The 27381-nt window shown below is 40.8% G+C and overlaps 2 protein-coding genes across 3 annotated transcripts in view; one reads left to right on the plus strand and one right to left on the minus strand.

Moving 5' to 3' along the window:
* Positions 1-27381, minus strand: part of LOC146004262 (UPAR/Ly6 domain-containing protein qvr-like) — a 223112-nt gene that overhangs the window by 71770 nt on the left and 123961 nt on the right. For both annotated transcript variants that reach the window (XM_083142958.1, XM_083142957.1), the window contains exon 2: positions 18619-18748. The gene's annotated coding sequence lies outside the window, so the exon portion shown is untranslated. The remainder of the gene's footprint in view (positions 1-18618; positions 18749-27381) is intronic.
* The window catches only part of LOC146004261 (UPAR/Ly6 domain-containing protein qvr-like), a 218804-nt gene continuing 199798 nt past the window's right edge, over positions 8376-27381 (plus strand). Inside the window, exon 1 of the mRNA XM_083142955.1 lies at positions 8376-8688. Within this exon, the coding sequence (XP_082999081.1) occupies positions 8604-8688 (85 nt within the window). The 5' untranslated portion in view covers positions 8376-8603. The remainder of the gene's footprint in view (positions 8689-27381) is intronic.

The following is a 27381-nucleotide window of genomic DNA, read 5'->3' on the forward strand; positions in this document are numbered from 1 at the left end:
AAAAAAAATATTTCTAATCCTCTGTTTCAACACAAATGCGTGAGAACCGACTTCTACCACCTTTTTGCGTGATTTATGAGGATAATAATGCCTTTCATGCTACTTTATTACTATTATTGTGATTGTTGTTGTTGCTACGTTTATCCAAGTACTTGCCCCCCCCAAACGAGGGTAACGGCAATGCCCCTGGCTGGCTACGGCCCTGGTGTTCGCAGTAGAACAGTGTGTTGTTTGACTCGCGACCTCAGCGTCGAACGTGACATGTTTCAGTCCTGCTCTATATCACTATATATACGTATATTGGTTATTTACGACATATACTTATGGATCCTGTGCCACGGAAAACCTATTTCAATGTGTGTGTGTGTGTGGGGGGGGGTAGCAACATTCGTAAATCTCATTTCATTGGTGATGTGGCTTACGAAGCTTTGAGTTCCCTTTTTTAAGTAGTGAAAATCTATTGCAGTTGGCAACACTGCAGAACGGTGTGGGCCCGGTACAGTTTCTACTCGAAGCAACTACGTCATGCAGAGGGAGGGGTCTGCAGTTGATGGAAAGAACGAACTGAGACCTACTAGGTATCGTAAGACTGCGGGTACCCGGCGGGTCTACAATGCCTGCCAGGAACGATCTGGGCAGGTGGGCATACAAGCTGCTCAAGCGAGGATGTTGCGCAAGTTGCATGGCATTTCAGGAGCGATGTCTCGCGAACGGGTCTGCTCCAGGTCTTGTGCAGGCCTCTGGGCGGAACTCATCAGACCACGTTGCCTTTTGTTAGCAGAACGAAAATGTTTTGTGTAAAGTCCAATTATGCACAGACGCTAATCAACACGCTTCTGCATTTAGATGACGAACTTTAAAAAAAGAGGACATCTTTAGATTCCACAAAAGATTTTACAGAAGTGTTATATTATATATATTATATATAAAAGTTATAAAATTTAATACAGGAAAATTTGCTGATGAAAGAATTAAGAAAGATTACCAAATTAAACTGTCAAATAGATTTGATGTTTTGCAGGATTTAAATGATAATGAAAATATAAATGAAACAGACGTACATAAGACTTGGGAGCACATACGTAATGCAATAGAATCAGCAGCTAAATAAAGTATAGGATACCATAAACCAAGAAAAAGTAAGCCATGGTTTGATAATGAATGTCATAATTAAATAGAAATAAGAAATCAGGCTAGACTTAGGTGGTTAAATAACTCTGATGATACAAATCTAAGCAATTATAATAGAATAAAGCGAGAAGTTACGTTTAGAAGTAAAAAAAGAGATTACTTGAAAAGCAAAATTAACGAAATTCAAAAACAAACATCAAAAACAAAAATATCAGAGATTTATATAAATGTGTAAATGAATTTAGAAAGGTATGGCAACCTAAAGTAAACTTGATAAAAGATAAAGACGGTGATTTTCTAGCTGACCCAAGCGATATTCTAAATAGATGGAAGAACTACTTTAATGACCTTTTAAATGTTCATGTAGGAGATAAATCAGAAGTAAATGAAGTACACACAGCAGAACCTCTAGTTCCAGAACCTAACTTGACTGAAGTTAAAGATACTATTAAAAGGCTAAAGAATAACAAAACACCTGGCATTGATTTAATACCAGCTGAGTTAATTAAATATGGTGGAAATTCTTTAATATGTCAAATTCATAAATTAATTTGTTTAATATGGAATAAAGAAGAAATCCCTCAACAGTGGAAAGAATCCATAATTGTTCCTGTGTTTAAAAAAGGTGATAAAATGAACTGCAATAATTCCCGTGGAATTTTTCAACTCTCAACAACATATAAAATATTATCTAACATTCTTTTAACAAGACTAACCCCATATGCTAATGAAATTATAGGTGATTTTCAATGTGGATTTAAACGTAACAGATCAACTACAGATCAAATTTTTCACATTAGACAGACACTTGAAAGAAAGTGCCAATATAATCAAAATGTCCATCAGCTATTCATTGATTTCAAAAAAGCATATGATTCGGTCAAAAGAGATAAATTATATAATATATTAGTAGAGTTTGGAATACCTAAGAAGCTTGTTAGTATGATAAAAGTATGCACCAGTGAAACTGAAAGTAAAATTCGTGTGGGTATTAATGTGTCTGACAAATTTACAATTCATGATGGGTTAAAACAAGGAGATGCATTATCTTCATTGCTCTTTAATTGTGCCTTAGAATATGCTGTTAGGAAGGTAAAAGAAACTAAAGAAGGACTAAAATTAAATGATATGACTCAGTTGTTAGCATATGCAGATGATGTAGACTTATTAGGGGATGATATAAATACAATTAAGAATAATGCTAAAATATTTTTCACAACTGCTAAAAAAATAGGTTTGGAAGTTAACAAAGAGAAAACTAAATATATGCTTACAGGCCGAAACCAAGTGTTAGGTAATAATCAAAATCTCATTATTGATAACAACACTTTTGAACAAGTTTTCAAATTGAAATACTTATGAAAATTATATTAAAGAGGAAATAAAAAGTAGGCTTAATTCAGGAAATGCATGTTACTTCTCTCTTCATAAACTTTTGTCTTCTCGTTTAATATCTAAGAAAGTAAAAGTTAAAATATACAAAACAGTAATTTTGCCTGTAGTTTTATATGGGTGTGAAACTTGGTCCCTTACATTGAAAGAGGAACATAAATTGAGAGTATTTGAAAATAAGATCCTTAGGAAAATATTTGGACCTAAAAGGGATGAGGAGACAGGTGAGTGGAGAAGGTTACATAATTTAGAACTACATAATTTGTATTCATGTCCAGATATTATTAGAATAATTAAATCAAGAAGACTTAGGTGGGCAGGCCATGTGGCACGAATGGGAGAGGAAAGAGGAGTTTACAGGATTCTTGTTGGGAAACCTGATGGTAAGAGACCTGTGGGAAGGCCAAGACGAAGATGGAGGGACAACGTTGAGATGGACCTAAAGGAAATCGGTAGGGATGGAAAAGAGTATATAGAATTTGCTCAAGATAGGAACAGATGGAAAGCCTATGTTGCTGCAGCCATGAACCTTCGGGTTTAAGAAGGTTAGAGAGTTAGTTAGTTAGTTCGAGCATCTATTTTTGTTTAATAATGTGAGCTTAAATTTGAAATTCTGGCGTTCTCGAACCGAGCCTTCAATGAATTATTAAATTTACAATTTAATGGACTTGCTATTGAACTACTGAAGACTTCCTATTTAGATTTGCTCCTTGCCGTAGAGTTATGCAACACACATAACGACATACAGGGAAGAGAGTATTTCGTCGCGTGAGAACCAAAAGGGACTTAACTCAAATTATATTTACAGGAGAAAGAGGAAATGATGTATTCTTAGGAATATGCCCGAGTCCTATTGACTCCACGTAGAGATCTTCAGAGGAGTTTATTTATAACAAAACTGAAAATTCCATTTTGGGGATTACGTCCCTTTCGACGATTTAAGGTGTCTTATTTTAATTGCAGGTTCTCATTGATGGATTTGTGATTTTTATTGAACTTAGCTTTTCATCCACTTTTGCCCAATCGCGACCATGAGGATGAACAGTGATAAGTGGGATGAAAGGACAATCACACAAGGACAGAACGCAACACGAGCCAACGGAGAATTATACTAGCCGTGGGCCCAGACGCCAGAGCCTCGCTAGCCTGCAAAATGCAGTCCAGGATGTTCTACGTGGAAGGAATTTTGACATTTGGGTGTCTTCGGAAAGGGTGAGTCACCTCTTATACCCCTTTATTGTTGATGACTGTACCGTACAATGGGGTGATTAAATATTACCAGGCAAATGCTATATCATAGTTTTTCTTGTATGTACGCATTGCTTGCATTGAAGAATTATTTTCCTGTAGTTTACGGTTATTACAAGCATAAGAAAACAGTTTTTCTTTGTGACGTTTCAGGAGAACACACTCTCCCTTCATCAGACATTTATTTTCATTTTGACTAAATATACAGTTATAACAATAGTTAGCAATTTTTAAAACAAAAATAATCCGTTATATAATGGATGTTGTCAATGTTACATTGTTGTAATATAGCAACCTAACTGTGAAAAGAAGCAGTCTGTTTTTATTTTTATTGCAGATGTATTTTTTCCCCTTTTTATCACATTATTTTATTTAAAATTATGAATCCCAAATATCATCAGGTAATTCAAAGTCATCATTGTTTTCACAAAGTCTCTTGATGTTTTCTGTTAGGGGTGTAAGGGGTGCTCCTTCCACGTAGTGCACACAATAGTGAACCTCACTTCCACGTAGTACACCCTGGACTGCAGACTAACGAGGCTCTGGCGACTGGACCCATGGTCAGTATAATTTTGTTTGTGTCGTCCTGTGTTTTGTCCTTATTGATGCTGAGTGCTCCTTTACAGCCTCAGCTTTTAACGAAAGTCAGAAGATTTTAATATTTTATGATTTTAGTTCTGCAACGATAGAGTTGTTATGTGTAACGATAAGGGGCTGGACCCCGTATACTGTGACGGGTGCAAAATAGCCTTAGTGCTGACGCACCCAAAATTTAAAATTCAAGTTCAAAATTCAATGTTTTCTGTTACATTAAAGAAGATGTAAATGTCTGATGAAGGGAGCGTGTGTTCTCCCGAAACTTCACAACGAAAAACTGTGTTCTTATGCTTGAAATAACCGTAAACTACAGGAAAATAAATGCTATATCGCCACATTAATTTACTTTCCTCTCTAATCTTACGTTTTTTTAAGGAATGAAATTGTGCTGACGCGGGACAGTAGTCCTGAGCTACTTCACAGGCGTTGAATTCATTAACACGTCAACGCGTTACACAAAGTGACTGAGCATGATGATGGACAATTTTCCTGATAACTTTTACGCAACCCATTCTACAATTTGCACACTGCCGTGCGGAGCGTGACATGGTACGACATCTGTTGAGCGTTTCAGCAACTCTCAAGAGCATAGCTCAAGAGTTGCGAGCGAAAACCGGCGAAACGCCACTATTTCTGAAGCTGGAATTTATAGTATCGTTTCTTACTGTTCGTGCAGTACAAAAAGGAGCACGTATCACGGAAAGGAAGAATTTCTCCACTTCAGACTTCACGAAAAAGTAAACAAAAGAACGTAGCTCGGAGAGAGGAGCACGCGGGGAAAGAGATTATCGAACAGTCCAACAGTGGGCGACACCGTCTGCACGTACTGCAATGCGTCATGCGTTTTGGGCGAAAACCGTTTCTCACTTCACGTCTCGTCCAATAACCGCCACGAAAAATGATGTACGGATTGGTAAAAAAAGAAAGTAGATTTAGTCCAGTTTCGAGGGAAGGTTGGACAGAAAACACCGACGTCCCTCATCCGACAGCTGACAATTCGACAACCTGTCGGAGCTCTTTCCGATCTGCCCGTCTGCGGCAGCGACGCGCGTCGCAGACGAACCGTGGTGGCGGCCATGTTGACCATGGTTCAAGCGCGCAGGGCAGTTCCGCGGCAGGGTTGCCAACCTATGTCGGAAGGATCCAAGTCTTGAGCGCGGAACCGCGACGGTGTCCTGTCTCGACCGATTCCCAAGACTTACGTTTAAGACTTAACGTTTCCTCAAGGCAGCGTTGTTGAATTTAAGTAAGCGTCTTGATATGCAATTGATTAACGGGTGAAAATAGCCCGAGTGACAGTCACCCGTGAATAAACGAGGACACTCTGAACATGAAGTACAAAAATTCGCCTACCTTCAAAGAAGACGCTGTGCAACTCTTCACTCGTCTATTTCGTAAATTAATCACCAATCCTAATCTTACCTAGAATTGATTGTGTTTGTTTCTGAGTCCATTTTTGCACAGAATGACTAATCGAAACTGTAACTACAATTTAAATTTGGATTCGGATCACTATGTGCCTCCACCGGTATCGAACCCGGATACTCTGAAGAGAAAATTCAACTCAACACAGAGCAATCACAATATGATACGTGAAGTGACATAGAGTTGATATTGCTGAGGTAACTGATCTCCAAGCGGGCTCTATCTTTTCCTAGGAAGAAAAGAATCAGCAGGGGGCACTACATGGGTCATGGTGAGTTACTTTTTAAAAAACCTTTCTAGATACAACACTTTGCACAATAGAATATATTTTTCTGATTATTCATAACCATCTCTTACTTTCTAAGGAGCTAACATTATCAAAAACGCTTGATACTTATAAATAGGTCTCGGAAGTTGAGGAAAAATCATTTTTTTCCCTAGTGTCCGAAGACGAGGCCCAACATAATATATGTTCATTTTGGGTCATTGTAGGCCAGAAAGAGGTGGGTTTTATTTCTCCTTTTTTGCCTTTTTCGGCGTTTTTTGGCTTATTGGTCCTTTTTTAGCCTTTTTGCGACTACGTTTTTACTGCCCATTCTCAATTCGAATCATCATCAGTTCATCACCTCTTAAACATCCTTTATGCTAGGGATGTGCCGAAGCCGATTACAGATGTATGAAAATCGGCAGAAATTGAGATATCGGCATCGGTATCGGAATCGGAAAAAATCCGATATTTAAACCGATACAGATTATACTAGAGTTTTACCTTCTAACAAGTATTATATTCTAGTTTTGTAAGATTTATTAAAAATTTGGTTATGATTTGTCATTATTGTACAGTTTTTGTAATAAAATTATTGCAAACTCTCATTCAGAGGTTCAACCTAACTATAAATCGGAAATAAAACAGTATATTGCTGTTGTATTGGAAATTCAAAAATTAGTATTCAAACCTGAAGCAAGTGCTGAGAAAATACTTGGGCATACCTGCTGCATCAGTATTCAGTGATTGAGTGTTCAGTGTTGCTGAACAGATTTTCGATAAGAGAAGAAGTAGGTTACTTCCTGACGTGCTTCGAAATCTCGTATTTCTGAAGTTGAATCTGGCAGAACAGGAATTCATTTTGCATTTCAAAGAACTGCTTGTGTACTAATGTTAAATCTCTAGGTTCACATAACCTTTTGTAGATGAGCCCTCCCTGATGGCGCAGTGGTAGCGTCGTCGCCTTGTAATCAAGGGGTCCTGGGTTCGATACCCGGTGGAGGCACATAGTGGTTCGGATTCCACTCTAAACTGTAGGTCCAGTCCCAATTAGCCTTACTGTGCATAAAGTGGACTTAAAACACTAAATCAACGAAATCAACCAACCAACCTTTTGTAGATGAAAATGTACATTCGCATCTCTTGAGAATATATACATATGATATGCAATAGAAATGTACATAGCAAATTTATTTTTGTCATGCAGAAAATAACATCCCATTTCTGTTTAATAATCTTATGTATCGGAATCGGTTAAATATCGGCATCAGTATCGGTTCCAAAAATTATCGGTGAGTACATCGGCATCGGTAAATTTTCAGCTTCGTCACATCCCTACTTTATGCAGTAAATAAATAAAAAAATAGAGAAAAAATATATTTGAATCATCCCTGAAACGAGAGAAAAACATTTTTGGACGACTGAAGCAGGTACGGTACAAGATCCTTTAACCGTAGCTTGTAAGGTCGCGCTGTAAGTGGCAACTTTCTCTTGTTTTGAAGCTTTCAGCACGGTGTATACGACCAGACAGCACGCGCCCTCAAAGATCTAAAGTCAGATAAGGAAGTGTCGTGCAGAGGGTGGGGAGTTTAAAACTGAAGTTATTAATTAATTTGGATCACATTTATACGTCCTTTTTTCCGTTTTTAGGTCTTTTTTTGGCAATTTATAGGTCTTCAACTACCGAGCCTTACTTTTAAACCTCTAAAATGGATCGTTTCTATCTTAATTTCCAATGAGTCTAATTTGTTCTTTCATCAAATAAAGTTCATTTTATTTTATAATATAAGATTGATTGTGATTTCAACTACACGTAAAATCAGAAGAGCAAGTCTTCACGAGAACGCAGACCCGTGAACCACTCCACCAGCAGATCGGCTACAAGAATAGTTCCTAGTATGGCAGTGTTTGTTAACTCTGAAAATGGTTTTAAGTCAACTTTATGGTTAGTCAGGTTGTTTTCGACCCGTAGCAGCAGTTAACAACAGTTTACCATTACGCTTTATCATCTGAAACACGTCAGTTAAGCTAAAGAGAAAAATGGTATACGACAAGCAAACAAGTTGATTTAACCATCTGACTCTCCTAATTCAATTGCAGTAATTATCTTCAGTGCATAAAGTGAAGTGTTTCCTCTTTCTTAATGCGCCTGAAATTACCGGAGATCAGATTCGAGAAAACAGGTACGCGCAAGGAAACGAATTCTCCGCGCACCATATCCGGAGCAAATTCAGAACTCTGATTTGGCAACACTGTCCCAGCGCGGGACATCCACGCCTCCACGTCCTACGCTGGATCAATATACGAAACTGCAGGTTCCACTGACACACAGAGACCGTTCATACAAACTCGGTTCAAGCACGCGCCAAAACAGAGCTCCCGTCATCGGACACTTGTGACACACAACACGGTCGTCGTCTGGTTGCGGGAACAAAAAGCAGCCGAAGAGGACTCTCCCTCCTCCTTCAAGGACTCTCCATCCATCCTTCGTATTCACCCACGTGTTCATCTGTTCGTCCTTCCGTCTCACACTCGATGGTTGTTGATGTGGTACTGGAACGGAGGCAATAGCCTGGGCGGCCAGCGCTCCTACTTCGTTGTCTCCGTGGTCGGGAAGGCTATCCTTGCAGGTAAGCAACCCTACTGACGGTGCTGCTGTGCGGATTGCAGCTCTTTCAGGATATTTGTTATATTTCTTGTCCCACGATAAACGCACGTAGACGACACTGGAGTAGATGCTCCATTGATGTGTTATGTTAGTGATACTGTTGCAGACAGTGACGATAACTTGAATTATCTAATTTTTATTCCTTTATTCAGCCATACGCATTACTGTTGTATTGTTAGTCAAGATTATCTTAGTTAATGCACTAATTCGCGCTTATGGCCGCGTGCATTACCCCGTAACGTGACAGTTAAACCTCAATTTATAAATATTTAACATAATATCACAATATGAAATAATATTAAACTTCAACAATTGACAAAAACTGTTGTGAGAACGACTAGTGTGAGAATACAAAAACACGAGGCATAGGTTTTAAATGTAACACAGCGTCATGCACTAACTATAAGGCACGATTTGTACGTAGTAGTCGATGTTAGCACTGTTCATTACTGTACTACTACTCTGTAACTTTACTGATACAAATGTATGTCAATACAATTACATAAACAATACACATAAAGAAATCTAACATCAACGCAAAGCAAATTGGACCGGTCAATCGTGCACGCTGCTTTTCTGTCATATCATTTACTATAATGTAAAAGTGTACGTGAGATATTACTTTTGATATGATATATGTGGTTAACAAATTGCGAATTATGCATTACATAAATTACACTATATTTAAGTGGTAAATTGTGCTCTAGAATACAATAGAAACGTGCGAATCCTCGTGGATTTCTGCAAACACAAAAACAGAACTCGACTGCAAGACAGTGCTGCCCTCTTTGGAGATCAATCGAATCACGCCCGCAGTAAGATGTTTCCTATACGCTCTGGAATGTTTTTTTTTTTTTTTTGGCGCATTGCTGTTCAAAAGTAGCGCAGAATTTGTTTCCATTCTAACATTGTCCAACAGCCAGAAGCGGCATCGTGAACGCTCATGTAGGCAATTCGCGTACCGAACGAAGAAGATAATGAAGCAATGCATAATTACCTGATTAATGTGTTGTGAGATGTACCTTTTTCATAATAGTGTCTAAGGGCAGTAATCGTAAACTTTTACGGACACTTATTAGTCCGATTACAGGGCGTACAGGTTTGAATTGAAAAATATAGCTGTATCCTGGTTTGTAGGCAACCCAATTAACTTTTCTGTAGTGCAGGTTGCGGCTACGTAAGGAGTACGATCCGCGTTTCAGACCGTCTATATTCATAAAATCGCATTTCAATTATAGTATAAATTAGGAATAGGCAGATTCTAATTTGTTTACTAATACCGATGCATGAACAATCCTTACGCTTTACACTTTTTCAGAGTCACTATTCTTAATTATTCAAGAACTTTCAAAACTACAATTCTCATCCAGGTGTTATTATAATGAATCACACTACCAAGAAAATAATAGTTTTGTTACATGAATTAACATTTGTTACATAGGCATAATTAGGCAAATGCAGACATTATCATATTTTACGTACAAATGTTACCGTACAAGATGGAATACACAGGGTGTTACAACTTTTCTTGGTAATGTTTTGTTCGTTGAGGTCTTGTTTTCACGCTTCGAGCCCTCTAGTCAATGGCATTTTATCCTGTCTGCGCGTAACCATGAGATAAAGATTCATGGTTGCCAGTGACAGACTGCCAGAAAGGTTAAATTCTTAGTAGTATTAAGCCAGGGTTTGTAAGCAATAGAATCAATGGTTGTCCTTGGGTTTCAATGACTCTGGACAAAAATTTAGTGCGAAAACATAAAATTCCCTTAGTTCGGGTTCTCTCTCTAGAAATAGGAAAGTTACTCCGGCGAGTAGGTCAAAGGCAGTTAGGTTCGATGGTTTTCTCTAATAACAATAATAATCTTTATTTTTAAGCTGCTTACTGGGCGCTATTTGAATGTTTAAACGTAAGGCGAAGAATAACTAATTCGCACCGGGTGTGCTCATATTTCAGTATCGTCGGAATGGATACTAATACTTAAAAGAAACCCCACTATTCAAGAGAGTATGACTTTCTCCCCATGTTGCAAGTGGAAGCTATTTCTCAAGTTAATTATTAAGCTGGACACGATGCTTGAAGAATATGGTAAATATAGATTTTCAGATTCCCATGCGTTCCTTACGGAGAAAAAACGGAACATCTTCAACTTCAAGTTACGGCTAATCACAAGACAGTTTTCGAGTTTTCCCTACAACAATTTGAAGATGGCGGACAGCACGATGCAAGGATAGCGAGAGCTCCCATATCTTTCCTTCCACTAGGCTGGTACATTTAACGATCAAAGTCCATTTTCCATATAATCAAGTACCAGCATTGTCAGTGTTCACGACAAGCCTCTTAGTGGTGACGTAAACATCATATGAATATACTTTTTACGGCATTTTTACCATGACAAAGCCGAAGCCCTCGTTGAACGTGGTGTCTAACCGTGTGGAAAGCGTGGAGGAGCGACTTCGGGAGTTTGAGAACCGCCTGCGGGACATCGCCGGACGGCAGACACCCCTTGGTAGCGCCGACACCGGAGTCCAGCCGGCGTTGCAAGATCTGAGCGCGGCCTTCCTGGATTTCAAAAAGGAGGCCGCAGAAACGCCGAAATCCGTAAAGTTGGACATCGAGGCTCTCAAGAGATCTTCGAACGAGAACGCCCGGAAGATCGACGATCTGGAGATGTACTCCAGGAGAAACTGCCTCCTGTTGCACGGCATTCCGAAAACGACCGGCGAGAACACGGACGAGCTCGTTCTTCAAGTGATCCGGAAGAACCTGAATATGCAGGACATCAGCATCGATGACATCGAACGTTCCCACCGCATCGGTCCCCAGAGGAGAACAGTGGCGGACGCAGTGAAGTCCGGAAAGAGGCCCATCGTCTTCCGCCTATGCAGTTACCGTACGAGAGATTCTATATGGAAGAGAAAGAAAGCTCCGAAGGGATCAAGATTCCTTCCGACAGAATCCCTGACGGCCGCTCGACGTCAGGTGCTGCAGAGGGCTAAGGACCAACACGGCCCCGGGAACGTCTGGACCCAGGATGGAAGGATCATCATACTTCGTGGCAACGGGCATAAGATCTCGGTCACGACGATGGAGGACTTGCAAAAAATCGAGTGAACGTGGAGGGGAAAGGACACCCTGGGACGTGGACGTAAAAAAGCTCAGCGTCCATTTTAAAACTGTGTTGTACGTACATTGTGCAAGTTTCTTTTCTACATATATTTGTTATTCTTTTTTGTGTTTCCGTGTTAGTGTATATGTTTATCTGCGTGTGTGTGTGCTTAAGTGTGTTGCAAAGGGTTTTCAGTGTTCTGCAAACATCATCTCTTCTGCCGCCTTGGTAAGTAGACTTATAATTCCTTACGTAGCATGCCTTTCCGGATCATCCAATAAATTGAAATTCAACTCTCTGCGATGGCTGGAACCGGTAATTTGGTCACTGTAAATTTGGCAACGCCCCCATCCAGCCCATTTGCGGAACTCGGAGACTTGTCCCTCTCCCCAGGAAGTGTGACCGACCCCTCCCCACCCCCTTCACGGCAGACGATTGTAAACTTTTTTCCCAAACCCAGGTCAACTTTCGCCGCCGGCAACATCAATGTAGCGCACATAAATGCCCAGAGCGCCCTCAAACATTTCCTCGAGATCCAAAATATATTTTCCACGCTCGAACATATCGATGCTCTTTTAGTCTCCGAAACGTGGCTGCAAGAGTCCCTCTCGAGCGATCTGGTGCATGTGGCGGGATTTAAACTCTTTAGGAGAGACAGGATCGGAAAAAGGGGCGGGGGAGTAGCAATATATCTAAGGGAAGACATTAACGCAAAAGTAATAGGAGAATCTCGCGGAGAATATAACTATTCTTCCGAATTCCTCATTCTCGAAGTCACCGTAAGACAACAAAAGGTTCTTTTGTCCGTAGTGTACCGACCTCCTTGCACTTCCCTCGTCAACTTCGAAAATGAAATCGGGAATTTCTTGCCCAACTATGAACATTCGATAATTTTGGGGGACTTTAATATCGATCTCTGCTGCACAAAGAAAGAAGTCACGTCGTTCCGGGACACGGTGTCTGCTCTGAACCTTTCCATCTGTCCTCTCGACCCAACTCACCACACTCCAACCTCTGAATCGTGGATCGACTTAATTCTTGTTTCCAGCCCATCACGCGTAGTAAGTCACGGACAAACCCCAGTACCCGGAATCTCTTACCATGACATGATATTTTTAACTTATGAGCTGCGCGTTCCCAAGTACAAAGCCAAACTTGTATGTTACAGAGACATTAAAAACATAAACTATGCGCAATTATCTGCCGACGCCGCCCTTCTCCCATGGCACGTAATCAGCACGTTGCCCACTCTCGACCAACAGGTGAATCTCCTTAACACTTTCATTCTCCAGTTGTACGACAAGCACGCCCCGGTGAAAAAGAAACGCGTCTCTCGCCCCCCTTGTCCGTGGTTGACGGACGACCTGCGGCAGCTCATGGCAGCCAGGGATCGAGCCTACGGCAAACATCGGAGGGACGTAAAGCACGGCCAGTCGGCAAGTGGCAGTTTCGAAAGTTTCAGAATATTACGAAATCGTTGTAACCAAGAGGTCAGGAAAGCAAAGCGTCGATTCGCGAACGATCTCCTGAATTATGAGAAAAAGTCGGATGTTATTTGGAAAAAACTGAAAACTTTAGGGGTTGGTAAACAAAAAAGGAACGATCAATTAAACTTCTCCATAGAAATGTTGAACGAATATTTCAGCGAAGTTCAAACACTGGACAATAATGTAAGGGAAGAAACAATACGAACGATTTCGACCACCGTTCACAGCACCGCACCAAAATTTTTCTTCTCGCCCATTCGGCCAGAACACGTTCAGTCAGCTCTCAATAAAATAAAATCCACTGCTGTGGGAATAGACGAAATCTCTGTTCTAATGATTAAAAAAATTCTCCCGTACGTTCTCGTTCCTATAACAGGCATTTTTAATTTCTCCCTGTCCTTCGGCATATTCCCGTCGATTTGGAAACTGGCTAGGGTTCGCCCTCTGCCGAAAACAAACAAAGTTCTCAGCCTCGGCGACCACCGGCCGATAAGTATTCTTCCGGCTCTGTCCAAAGCTCTCGAACACGTTGTCGGTAACCAAACGCGTAATTTCTTATCACGAAACAATCTAATGAATCCCCTCCAATCGGGATTCCGGCGCAACCATAGCACCTGCACAGCGCTCATCAACGTGACGGACGACATAAGACACGCCATGGACATTAAAGAAGTAACTATTCTTGTACTTCTGGACTTTCGTAAAGCTTTTCAGACTATTGACCACGACATCCTGCTATCCAAGCTATCCTTCCTGTACAACTTCTCTGACCCAACCGTAGCTTGGTTCCGTTCGTATATTAATGAACGCCAACAATGCGTCTTCAACTCTGGTGAGAAATCGTCGTGGCGATCAATGAGCGCCGGTGTCCCCCAGGGAACCGTCCTCGGTCCACTCCTCTTTTCTCTGTACATTAACCATATTCCTGACGTACTCGAACACTGTAAATATCACATCTATGCAGATGATGTTCAGCTGTATTTGTCATTTCCTTTAAAGAATATTGAAAATTCAATTCGCGATATAAATTATGATCTGAACAAAATCAGTACTTGGTCAGCTAATCATGGGCTACTAATTAATCCTTCGAAAACCCAAACTATTATTATAGGTTCACAAAAAATGCTTTCAGCATTTGAAATTTCTTCCCTCCCGCCCATAATGGTCTTAGGGAAAGCTATTAAATTAAGTAAAACAGCCAAAAATCTGAGCGTAATGTTTAATCAGCATCTCTCATGGTCAGATCACGTAAATTTAACTAGTAAAAGAGCCTTCGCTGCATTACACGCTCTTGTTCGGCTTAAACATTTTCTACCCGTTAGCATTAAAATCAAACTGGTGCAAGCACTTGTTTTTCCACACTTCGATTACTGCGATTCTGTCTATTCCGAACTACCAGATGATCTCGCTCAACGTCTTCAACGAGTACAAAACACCTGCGTCCGCTTTATTTTCGATCTGAAATATAGGGACCATTTATCCGTTTTCTTTACAAAGCTAAATTGGCTCAAATTAATTGATCGGCGAAAGGTACACAATCTCACCCTTCTCTATAGGGCAATCAGTTCAAAGGAACCGGCTTATCTCTCGAGCAGATTCTCAATGCTTTCCGAATCACACAGCCTTGACACCAGATCGCGAGGGAGAACTCAACTACTCATCCCCCTTCATAACTCAAATTTTTATTCAAAATCTTTCACCGTTTCTACTTCTCGTCTTTGGAACTCACTGCCCCTCGAAATCCGAAACTCATCTTCAGTATATGTCTTTAAGACGCAATTAAAACATTTTTTATTGGGCACAAATAGTTAGCACATTATATTTTAGTGATAAATTGCATACAGTTAAGCGCAGAACAACACTGAAATTCCTTATTCACCTTAATATTTCAAATCCCTGACTACTGTCATGAATATCTGATTGTGTGTGTGTGTGTATGTGTGTGTTTTGTTGTATGTTCGTGTGTATAGGTTAGGATTTTATTCCCGTATGTATTTTTTTTCTTATCATTTTTTTCTGTAATTTTATATTTCTCTTTTTATTTTTTAAAATTTACCTTTCTATGTAATGGTTTAAATGTTGTTGTAAACATGGTAAAGTGGTAGAAAAGGCTACAAAGCCTTAACTTCGCCATGATAAACAAGACGCAATAAATAAATAAATAAATAAACAAATCAAATCTTCAAGGACCCTCTTTCTGTTCATGTCTTTTTCTACGCCATCGGAAATTTGGTATTCACAAGAGAACAAGTAAAATAATACTCCCATAAGCGTAATGCTACGTATTCTCCTCCACCTACGACCATCCAGCGCACAGTCCTGTCTTTCCCCAGTTCTACGCGGGAAAAGGTAGGTGGGGGAGGAGCCTTAAGAGTCGGCAACAAAGAGTGAAATATCGTAAATTAAAGTTAACTGTGTTTTACAGAAACGTAATGATGTGCAATACACTATAACGCATGTAGCTTCGGAAATACACATACCCTTACCCTGATATGTTTAAAAGAAGAGTGCTAATTTGCTACCGCTACCTGAAATTCCCATTAAATTCATCAATCGCCCACCATAATTTCCCTATCAATTTAAGGGGGAGAGGGACAATTTCCCGTAGGTCCTTCTCTCTGAGGCAGATGGAAGCACTGTTGCCAACTTAGCTCTTTTGAGGCCAGATCTGGCTCTTTCGTGCACTCGCTTAGCTGTGAACTGTGGCACCCGTCCCCTGCCCCACTATGCATCACTAGCCCCGGACATAGACAAACTTTTGTCATGAGTATACATTTTGCACGTGACGTGATATTATTATATTGGCTGTGTCGTCTCACCCTCCCCTTACCTCCCCAGCTACTTTTATATAGCGCCTTGACTGAGGTGAAGATGACAATATTGTTATCCGCTAATCCTTTATTTTCAATTCACACAACCATTGGTCGATTTTTGAGATGGGTGATGTCGTCAGATCTAGAAGGTGAAAACTAAGAATAGATTGTCATCACTTTAAAGTTACCGGTAATAGTAGCGCCCCCTCCCCACCCTTTTGACAACTAAAATTACCATGGGAGGCGCTTTATCCAGCCTTCGTTAATCTAGTTCCTTGAAAGTTAACTTAGCTCAATTTAAGGTGAAATTTAGCACTTTTATGCACATCAAGTTTGGCAACACTGCCAGGATGGCTGTAGGAGGCAAGGAGAAATGCATTACGCTTATGGGAGAATTATTTTACTCGTTGTTTTTGGAGATATCAAACTTCCGATCACGGAAAAACATTAGGTTCGGGTAAAGGATCCATTGAAGATGATATTTGCGCTAGAAATAGTCGAAACTCCCATTTGTTTATCCGTAACTTCAATTTGAAGTTGTCTCTCCATAAGGAATACATGGGATTCTGTAAATACGTATTCATCACATTTTTCAAACATGGTATCTAGCTTAATAATCAACTTTACAAACTGCTTCCACTTGCAACATGGGGAGAAATTCATACTCTCAAATTATGCGTGGATTTTCTTTAGTAGCAGTGCTCATTCCGACGATATTTAAATAAATGCATGCCTGGTGCGAAATTGTCCCTCCTGACCTTAAGGCATAATATATAAGAGTTGGATATCCCTCCAATATTACTTATTACCTGCTACAATTCCCTTGGCAGTCTACAAATTAACTATTGATATAACAGCAACGGTTCATTGATAACGTAATTCAATTTGTGCCCTGTTGTCTCAGTCGAATTTCCATCACAGTGTGTGCCATAATGCCTTCCCCCCTTGGGCAGCCCTGATTTAGAACTGTGACAACGTCAGACGTGTAATGTAACTAAAAGTAAAATATCAGGAATGGGTGTATGTGTGCTGCGCATTTGAATTTCATGAAGTATATGTGAATTAGATAAAAATAATAGAAATAATGCTATGAATCAAATCTGCCAATAAAGTGAATATGAATATTATAGAATATAATGATGCAGGTGTGTGTGAAAAAGTAACCATGAAAACATTTGTGTATCAATAAATTTTGCTGCGTGATTTATAGTTAATATTGTTACAAAAGAACAAAGAATTGGAAAGATAAGTTGCATATGGAGATATGTGTAATTACTTTTGTTCAGGGATGTAGCAAAGGGCATCGGTTACACCATTCTTGGTTTCAGTACTATGTCCACCAGCCGTTGGGTTCAAGCACTGCATCGAGTCTACGAGGCAAGAATTCCACAAGCCGCTTGCAGATTTTTGGTCTTCTCCTTAAACTCTCCCAAACATCAAACACATGAGCCAGTAGAGCTTCCTTTGTTCTCAGCTGTGTAGCCAAGATTTGTAATAAGGTGTAGATCCATTTTTTGCTAAGACGTATTCCTTATCTATCAGAAATCCGATAGTGTGTCTTTCAAATGGAGAAGATTGTACAAATTTGTGGTCTTATACAGTACATCCAATTCATTTATCAATGTATGCGCCCACGAGTAATACTTTATGTTCCCCTTTTAACCACATTTTTTAAGAATCATAAAATTACATGAAATTTAAGTTTTCGTGGACTTGTTCTTGTAAACAAATGCATGCTCTACAAAGATTATACAAAAAAATGCATATTTTCAGTTCTATTTAAACACTACGCCAATAGTTATTTCCCTGTGGTCTACGGACCGCTAGGTGGTCGCCCTCCCAGGAGATCCAAGCTTACCTACTGCACTTGTCGCGAATAAATAGGGAAAAATAGACTGTCAATTATTAAATAAACAGGTATAAACACGGCTTGCTACGCGCGACAATATTTGTTATTTTTATTAACACAACAAAATTTATTAATATGTATATCTCTTGCTGTTAAGCACCATTATTATTATTATTAGATTCCACCACCTGGCAAAAATCTGCTCAGACGAGAGAGAGGAGGTGGGTGCTATCTCAAAACACAATGTTGGAATAAGTATAGTTAAAAGTAGTAGGCAACGATTAATGCCCAATTAACATTGCATATAAACTTGAATCTTTTCTTTTGGATCACGAGAATCCTCTACAGAAACTATAATAGCAAAATATCGAACTGGTGAAACCCACCAATTACATTCCACTTTATGCACAGTAAGGCTAATCGGGACTGGACCTACAGTTTAAAGTGGGATCCGAACCACTATGTGCCTCCACCGGGTATCGAACCCAAGACCCCTTGATTACAAAGTGACGACGCTACCACTGCGCCATCGGGGAGGCCCAGCCTATAAAATAAAAGATAGATCCAGTTAACATATTATAAAATTACATGCAACATAAAAGTAGTTGTAAATAAATTTGGAAATTTGGTACTCACCTCGTATGAAGGTTTAGGACGACAAGAGGACTCGAACCATTTCCGCGTCTTCTACCTGGTACGATTACCGATCTCATCATCGTGGTTTCTTACTTTCAATGCACAACCACGCAAATTCCCGTAGCCGGTCCTAAGGAAGAGAAGTGCAAAAGTTAGGCGTGTTACAGTGACGTAAATAAAACATTTGGGGACCAGGTGTGCGTCATGACTTTGAGCGCCCCCTTCCCGCAATTACCTCAGCCATTATACAGGATAATTCAAAATAAATTGTGCAACTTTACACAGTTATTATGACATTAGTATTTATGATAGAAAATCAGACAAGGCGTCAATATAAAGAAGAACTCTGGAAGTCTTACTCACATGACTCATATTATAACGCGGAAAAGGTCTATACGATAATCAAGTACTTGCTATGCACGAGACAGCAAGTCGTTGTCAACGGTTTCGAAGGCACTAACAATTCGCAGTTGTAACTTTGGCAAATCTTTCGGAAGGGTGAAACATATGCATTGCTACCGAAATGTCTTTGCACCATAGTGATTGAATCAGTTCTCGATAGCTCCAACACACAATACGCCTTCTACTGGTCGTTAGCCATTTTGCGACACTGGCGATCCTGGTGGAGCATCGGCTAAGCAGAATAAGCCCGCTAAGTAGGAATAAGACTTCCACAGTTCTTCTTTATGTCGATGCCTTGTCTGATTTTCTATCATAAATAGTAACGCCATAATACCCGTGTAAAGTTGCACCATTCATTTTGAATTGCCCTGTATTTCCTGCGATATGAGGACGGCTTGCATTCAATACAAAGCAATGCTTACAATGTTTTTAAGTGCCTTTTAGGTTAAGAAAGCAGACTAAAACTAGTAAAATCCACTTGAACAATGTATGCGTTTCATTGATTGATTGGTTTGGTTTATTTTGCTTCGCTTTCCTGTCATTTTTAGATAATGAGGATGACTGATGGTATGGTGAAGGGACGCGCACAAAGAACACCCATGCCGAGATTCGAGCGGGACCCCTGGCGTCGTAGCGCGGTGTGCTATACTGAACGCAACTCCAAAAGGCGGGTGGCCTTGACGGATATTTCTGGCCCTTTCTGTCCCACAATCGTCTTCGGGGTTGTGTGGCTCGATGCGTGTCCACAAACCCAGTTGCGAAGTAAAAAGGGTCATGTCGCTCTCCCAAAGCAACGTTGCCAAGCGTACTTCTGTTTTCGCTAATTGTCTATTTGCGTGTTTGTAGAGTGTTTGCGTGCGAAACTCCCTCATGTAGGATAACGTGTGCAGTTGTGCCATTAACACTCGGCTGATTTCTGGTTCTGGCAATATCGTTGCCCGAGAAGACTCTCTCACTTTACAGTACGTTTGGCAACATTTGGTGGACCCAACGCTCATTTGTTTCGTCCCGCGAACAACGTTCGGTACCTTGTGGCTTGAAAATGCCCGATCTCAGCCGAAGAAAATTCAACTGATCGCTGATTCGCTGTTTCCAGCCGCCAGTTGGAGTATAACCACTCCGCCACAACATTTAATTAGTGTATTAAGTACATTTAATTTCCAATCAAAAAGATTACATCAGCAAAGAAATAATTAATTTAATTCTTAATGCATCATTAATTATTATATTAATTATCTCAACAGTAAGGAGGAAGTCGGCTGTATGCACTTTATATCAAACAATTAATGAATATAGTACTTTTAACGCATATCGAACAATCAAGATACAAGAAATAAGTAACGATAGTAAATTCAGCATAAAAAATAATTGCAAAAACTAAAACTTTCGCTTGCACACCATCTCCTTGCACTTTTCTTGCGACTCTCCTCTGGGAAAAAGTAATATAGTACGGGAGATTTTATGGCAGAAATATTTGATTTTGCATATTTGGCATTCTATTCATAAATGATTATGTTAAAGATCCACGGTTCTATCTTGGGGCTTCCTGCTGTACATGTGCGTTTAGTAAAAGCACAGATAAAGATATGGACAAGTTAAAGTTACAGTGGTGTAATTCACTTTCTTAAAAAGAAAAATAAGTCTGACTCACAGCACTTTGCTGATCAACACAACAGCTGTTTCCTTTATCACTAGACCTTAAACTGTCATCTGTTGACAGTTGAATGAATCTCTGATTTACTTCACGTTTTCTGTTAGCAGATTGACTTATAAAGATCTGGTTTCTGTGTTTAAGTCATTTTTTTTTAAAAAGTGACTTACACCACTGTAACTTTAACTCGTCCATATATAAGTAGATCTTCATCTAAGGCAGGAAAACCGGTGCACTGACCTCCTGCTGAGAATCCCATTCGCAAGAAGTTTTGTAATAATCCGCTAAGAGGCGCTGAGAGCAACACTCGCATTTTTCCTTCCTCTTCTTGTACCAAACAGAATAAGAGATGGCGCTGCTAAATTTCAACAGCTGTCAAGCCGGAACCATTGCCCTGAAGCGATGGATTCCGAGAAAACCTTACACCTGTGAAGCCTCAGTTCTGCCTCAGTGCTTCGGCATTGAAAACTGACCGCGAAGGTGTGACTTTTACTGGCGGTTAGGAAACAATAGAATGATGTACATAGATTCTGATGTACATATATATCTTTATCTGAGGTAAAAGCCTGTTTTACTTAATAAGTGATATGTTGTCGTTACTTCTAATTTCATCTTTATTTAACTGTAGCACAAACATAGGAACGAGTGTTCTCTCTGAATTATTATGAGAACGGTGGTTGAGACCCACGTTCGACCCACCTCTTGGACCATTGGTTTATACGACACTGGTGTTTTATGGGAAAAAAATGATTGTGAAATTTATGAATGGGAATAACAACGTTTAAAACTTGACAGAGGAAATTTATGTGTGTGGGAGGGTTGGAGAAAGCACAGCACAGACACACTCAGAGGACATCAAATCGAAGAACTTTTCTTAATGACGTCTTGTTTCGTTTCGACGCTACGAACCCTCGAACAACGGAAATTTTCTTTCCTAAATGTATGCAGGCATGTGAATCAAAAAGTTACCTCTTTAACAGAACTTTCTAAAAGAAGTCTGTATTCGTAGGAAACGATGCTCCCGCGTAGCCACATAGCGCCCTCGCGCTTGGTGCGAGCTATCCCGGGTTCGATTCCCGGTGGGAGTTCCCAAAATGTCCACGTTGGCCCAGCGTCGTGAGGACAAAATTGGGGATCTACTATGCTAACCTCCCTTGGGTGCAGTTCTTTATATTTATGCCACGGCTTGACTACAGGGTAGGGTTGTAGTTAAAAATTAAATCTGACAGTAAGCCTACCAATGGAGACAGTTAATCGATTATATTATATCTTTCTTGTGCATGAAGATGATAGTTGAGAACACGTGCGAATGGAACTAGCAGAGATTTCAATTAGGATACACATTTATATTGGTATTCTTACTTCTTTACATTTCTTAACTATTTACATATGAGTACGTTGTTAATTTTACAAGTATATTTATTAATTAGTCATCTTTATATCTTTTCTTTTTTCTAACATTGTATTTTATTGTTATTTACATTTTGATTAACTTTTACGTCTATTTAGACTCATTTATTTATAACACAGCGATCTTCTTGTTTATACGCCTAGTGCTGCCATCTCTGTTTCACTTTGTAACTATTTACAAGTATTAGGCCTATTGGGTACGTAACAACTTCGAAAGAAGAATTAGGGGGCTCCGGTCTCGAAAGCCAGAAAATAGCGGATAAGGGACTCGTTGCGCTGACCACGTCAGCCAATGGAAAGAATCGCTCTGGCAGGCCTTGGTCCGTAGAGGGTTGTTGAGCATAGAATTTATTAGTAGGTAACTCATGGCATTAGTATTAGCCTCACAAACCTGTAGAACGAAGAGTATTCACGTAGTTGCGGACCTCCGTGGTTAGCACAGTGCGCAACGACGCCAGATATCCCAGGTTCGAATCCATGCTCGGGCATGGGCGTCCTTTGTGAGTGACTCTTCATCAATTTAATCACATCATCACTCATACTCATCTTCGCGATAAGCCAAAAGTGGAAGATAAGCAAACCAAATCAATCAATCAACTTTCGTAGTTGATGATTGATTGATTCAGTTGGTGTTTTAAGTCTACTTTGTGTACAGTAAGGCTAATTGGGACTGGACCTACAGTTTAAAGTGGGATCCAAACCACTATGTGCCTCCACCGAGTATCGAACCCGGGACCCCTTGATCACAAGGAAACGACACTACCACTGCGCATCGGGGAGGCCCGGTAGTTGATGAATAAAAGAAAATATTTGCTGTGCAAAAATACGTGAACCTTTTTAAATCTTAACATATCTTAAGAGAGAAAGTAACAACCATTGGGTTTAATTTAACTCTGGGACTAGTTTAGAGATTCTAGACTATAGCCTGTTGCGTAGAAGAATGCGCCACGACATGCGCTGTAAGCTGTTAGTGGTCTCTGCGCATGCGCTGTTATATATAGTTACCTCTGCGCATGCGACTCAAGGCGTGGGTGGGAGGAGCATGGTACGCAACATGACATGGAAGACTCGCATCGATGTTGCACATAACTTCTGTTCCTGTTTTGTACCTTGTTTCATTTGTACTTGGTACAGAGTCTGAAGAAAACCTTGCTAGAAGGTTCAAACGTTACGTTTAGTTTAAATTTCTGCCTTGGTTAGCATATGGAGTTTTTCATATCATGGAAACAAGGCTTAATGATGTTATAATTGCACATAACGTACGGCCAGCACCAGCATTCTGTAATGGTCAAGTAAGTACCTTCCACCCTGTCCCTTGTCTACTAAGCTTCACCGCCTCATCTTCCCATTTTTCTTCAGACACCATCAGCCTGTCGGCGAACTCATTGAAATTTGGAAGTCTCTTTTGATCTTCGCGTGAAGGCCGTAGGAGGAACGACTGGAGTTCAAAGGTCAGTAATTCGACTCCCGGTCCTTTATTTCCGCCCTGATCGATGGGAGTCTGTTGTCATGCGGAGCATCTCAAGGCTACGTTCCCGTCCGCCACATCCAACGAACCGCCTTCAAAGGATTCTTGGCAGGAATATTGGAAGTTGCGGAGATCGAACCCACACATCCTCAGGCGGAGGGATTCCCGACGCAGCGGCGGGATGCCTTGGGACACGAATATCGATTCCTCCTGTTTGCCTTCTCGATTGTGGTCCAGATCATACGTTCAACGCGGTCGGGCTTTGAAAGGGCTACCTGCGAGACTGTATCTGGCTTTGGCAGCAACCGCTAACACCACCACGAGGAAGATGGCGCTTCAATCCCTGCAGCGGTTCATGAGATTTTCCATGACTATCTGGTTTCACCCTCCTTACACCCCAGCCCATATTCGTGGCGGAGTTGGCATCACAGCGTGCAGAGGCGCAACGACGAATTTTTGGCGGGAAGGAGGGGCAAGTTCCAGGATTAACGTACCAAAAATAATAATAATGACAAATTTTTAGATCCAATTTTTGCAACTGACAACAATATTAATTTAATAGGGCGCAAAAAATTTCACGGGGCGCCATGGCATTCTCTTTTTTACATTCTTTTTTCATTTAGATCGCTCGGCGTCCGACTCCAGCCACCCTGCTCTGAACTTGATGAGACTGAGAAAAGCAGCCATTGCAAACGAAGCGAGCAACAAAATTTTACGAAATGTACTTTCATTTGCATAAATATTGAAATCAAGGTAGGGCAATTGCTCCTCTCTGCCCTCCTGCAGATGCCCTTGGCCATCAATGTTTGCCCCCGCCTATTAGGGGCAAATAATATCATGGGGCGCCAAGGCATTCTTTCTTTCACAGCTTTTTTTTTTCATTTAGATCATTCGGTTCCCTTTGCCGACTCCCGCCACACCATAGTCACGGCTCTGAACTTGACGACACTGAGTAAGGGGCGCATTGCAAGCGAAGCGAGCAAGAAAATTTAACGAAATGTATTTTTATTTGCATAAACTTTGAAATCGAGTGGGGCAATTGCTCCTCTGTGCCCCTCGCAGGTGTACTTTGCCGTCAACGTTTGCCCCCTTTGCCCCCATTAGAATTGACTTCCGTCGAACTTGGGGGTAGGGCAATGCCCCTCCTGTGGTTGCGCCACAGGTGCTACGGCGCCAGGAGTCCCGAGTTCGAATCCCGACATGGGCATGGGTATATTTGTAAGTGCCCATCAATTTCGTCACATCATCACTCATCCTCATCTTCGTGATCAACCAACACTCTGTGCCTCCGTCGGGTATAGAACCCGACACCCCATTATTACAAGGCGAAGTCGTTACCACTACGCCATCGGGGACGCCCATCAAGTTCTGACGAAGTGTAATCATTTCGTGGGTACATAATGACAAACGAGCTTCACATTCGGGGCCGTCTCTTTACACTGAGAAGAATTATGTTTGGGATATATTATCCCTGGAATACTACAGTGGATAGTGAGGCTTTTAATACAACAAAACAGTCTTGCTGATATAATTCGCTCATGGCCTTGCGGCAATTGTTAACTTGATCTTCGCAAATATAATTCGCCCAGGGTGGTTATATCGTGTGTTCCATTTACAACGCATCCCCGAGTTGGGAATAGTACAACTTTTGAACCGGAAGTGGTACACATATAATCCGTATACCAAATTGAGCCTTGTTCATGCATATATTTTTAAACCGGGGAACAATGATTGGATTTCATTAGTGTCCACGCAGTGTTGCCAGATGTAACGGGAAGTGTAAATGATTTTTTTACAAAGCATGAAAAATGGCACATAACACACATGTACGGCATGCTGTCGGTAATTTTCAGTTTCGTTAGGTGGATTAGCTCGGGATCTATGGCAGTGAAAAAAGAAATGTTCATATCTACCGATAGCAAATCGGACGAGGCGTCTTAAAGGGGGAATTAGGAAAATCGTTGTTTTTAGAAATTAAGACTGTGCATTGGCAACACTGCTGGTGTTTCAGTGCTACAAAAGGTGTGTTTCGAAACTGTATACATCATGCAATTTCTGAAAACAATAAAAAAAGAAACTTGGAAATTTTCATGAAAATAGTTTAAAAATATATGCACGAACAAGGCTTCAATTTGGTATAATGATTATATGTGTACCACTTCCGGTTCAAAAATTGTACTATACCCAACTCCGGGTTGCTTTGTAAATGGAACACCCGATAGTTCAGTTGAGACTCTCCGAAATTATTCGTTCAGGCCCTTGCGGTTATAGAGTGACTCAAAAGAACCGGAAATTTTTGAATCGTGTTCTGGCAACCCTGGGATGTTGGTAGCACAAAATGGCATGTATGTACGGTACAACGCTGCTCACAACATTTTGACATTTAGTAATCATGGAGCAGTGGAGTGGTGGGCAACGTGCTTTTTCGATCAAAGCATATTACAAGAATGGCAGCGTGGAGGCTGAGTCCAACCTCACAGCATGTGAATTCTTCTCGTGGGGTCATCTTAAGACACCTATTACGACAGAAGAACTTAAGGCAAGAATGAGAGATCAAATTGCCATGATTTCTGTTGCAATGTTACGTCCCGCCATGCACAATTGCAAGAATGTCTCCACAGAGACATCTGTCGGATGTTATCTTCAAGAAATAACCTAACGGTATGAAATTCAACAATGGCATTGTCTGTACTATTCACTAGCTTCACTAACTGTTTCAAAGGTATGTGGTCTCTTTTATTAATCTCTGTACCAAAATTTCCTGTTCTTTTGAGCGACCCGCAGGACTTGTGAATATACAGGGTGTACACGATGAACCTCCGGGATTTCGAAGTGATGAGAAATTAAATCGAACATATCTTCACATTTTTTGGTAATTTTATGGCAAAGAGCAACTCGAAAAGTTTCTTACAAAAAAAATACCACACTTCTATGTGAGCACCTTTAGTGACACGAAGAATGTCCAGCCGGTATTCCACTTCGCGGTGCAGCACGTCGTCAGGGATGGTATCAATGGCAGCAACAATTCGGTCAGGCAAAGCATTCATGTTTGGCACCTTCGTTGAGTAAGCTGCGTCCTTAACATTCCCCCAGAGGAAGAAGTCCAGAGGAGTGATATCTGGGCTACGTGGCGCTTGCCTTTCGACTTCCGCGGGCTTGTCAATGCTTTCGCTTGAAGACGCCATTTTCACAAAAGCGACGACAGCGCTGCCAAGCATGACGCGCGCGAACTAAAAAAACTGCAACTTGAGCTTATATGGCACCAAATACATAAGACTGGACTGTCGTTACAACATTGCCTCGCAGATATGGTTTACTCAGTCTCTTGGATACAGTAACTCAAGAATTAGCAAATGTAGTATACTCCTGGATATAATTCGCTCAAGGGCTCGCGAATATAGTTTGCTCTGGGTTACATAGATATAGTTCGCTCTGAGATCTGCGTGCTCTGACTGCATACTACGTGCTGCAAATGGTAATATTAGTGTCAAAGACGGCACCGTGCTGAAGGGCATGGAATAGATTCATCCCTTGCAGACAGTTCCCTCTCGCAAAACGGACCAAGCGCCTCAGACCGGCGGGGAGAGAGCCAAGGCGACACGCACGCGGACAAAAGTGCGTGTGGGGACCTGACGCACGTCCTGGAAGCAGGTGCGTGGAGATGCGTCCCAACAGCTTTTACGTGCCAATGGAGGTTTATTTCGAAACGCACGAGGAGGAACCCGTTAACGACGGCAAGATGGCTTGTAAACAGGAGGCGTGGATGGCACCAGGGAAAAACCTGGCACTCTTCACGATTCACCTTGATTCTGTAAATATCCCAGAAGGCACA

Source organism: Lepisma saccharinum, chromosome 21 (assembly GCF_977018435.1).
Source record: "Lepisma saccharinum chromosome 21, izLepSacc3.1, whole genome shotgun sequence".
NCBI classification, from domain to species: domain Eukaryota; kingdom Metazoa; phylum Arthropoda; class Insecta; order Zygentoma; family Lepismatidae; genus Lepisma; species Lepisma saccharinum.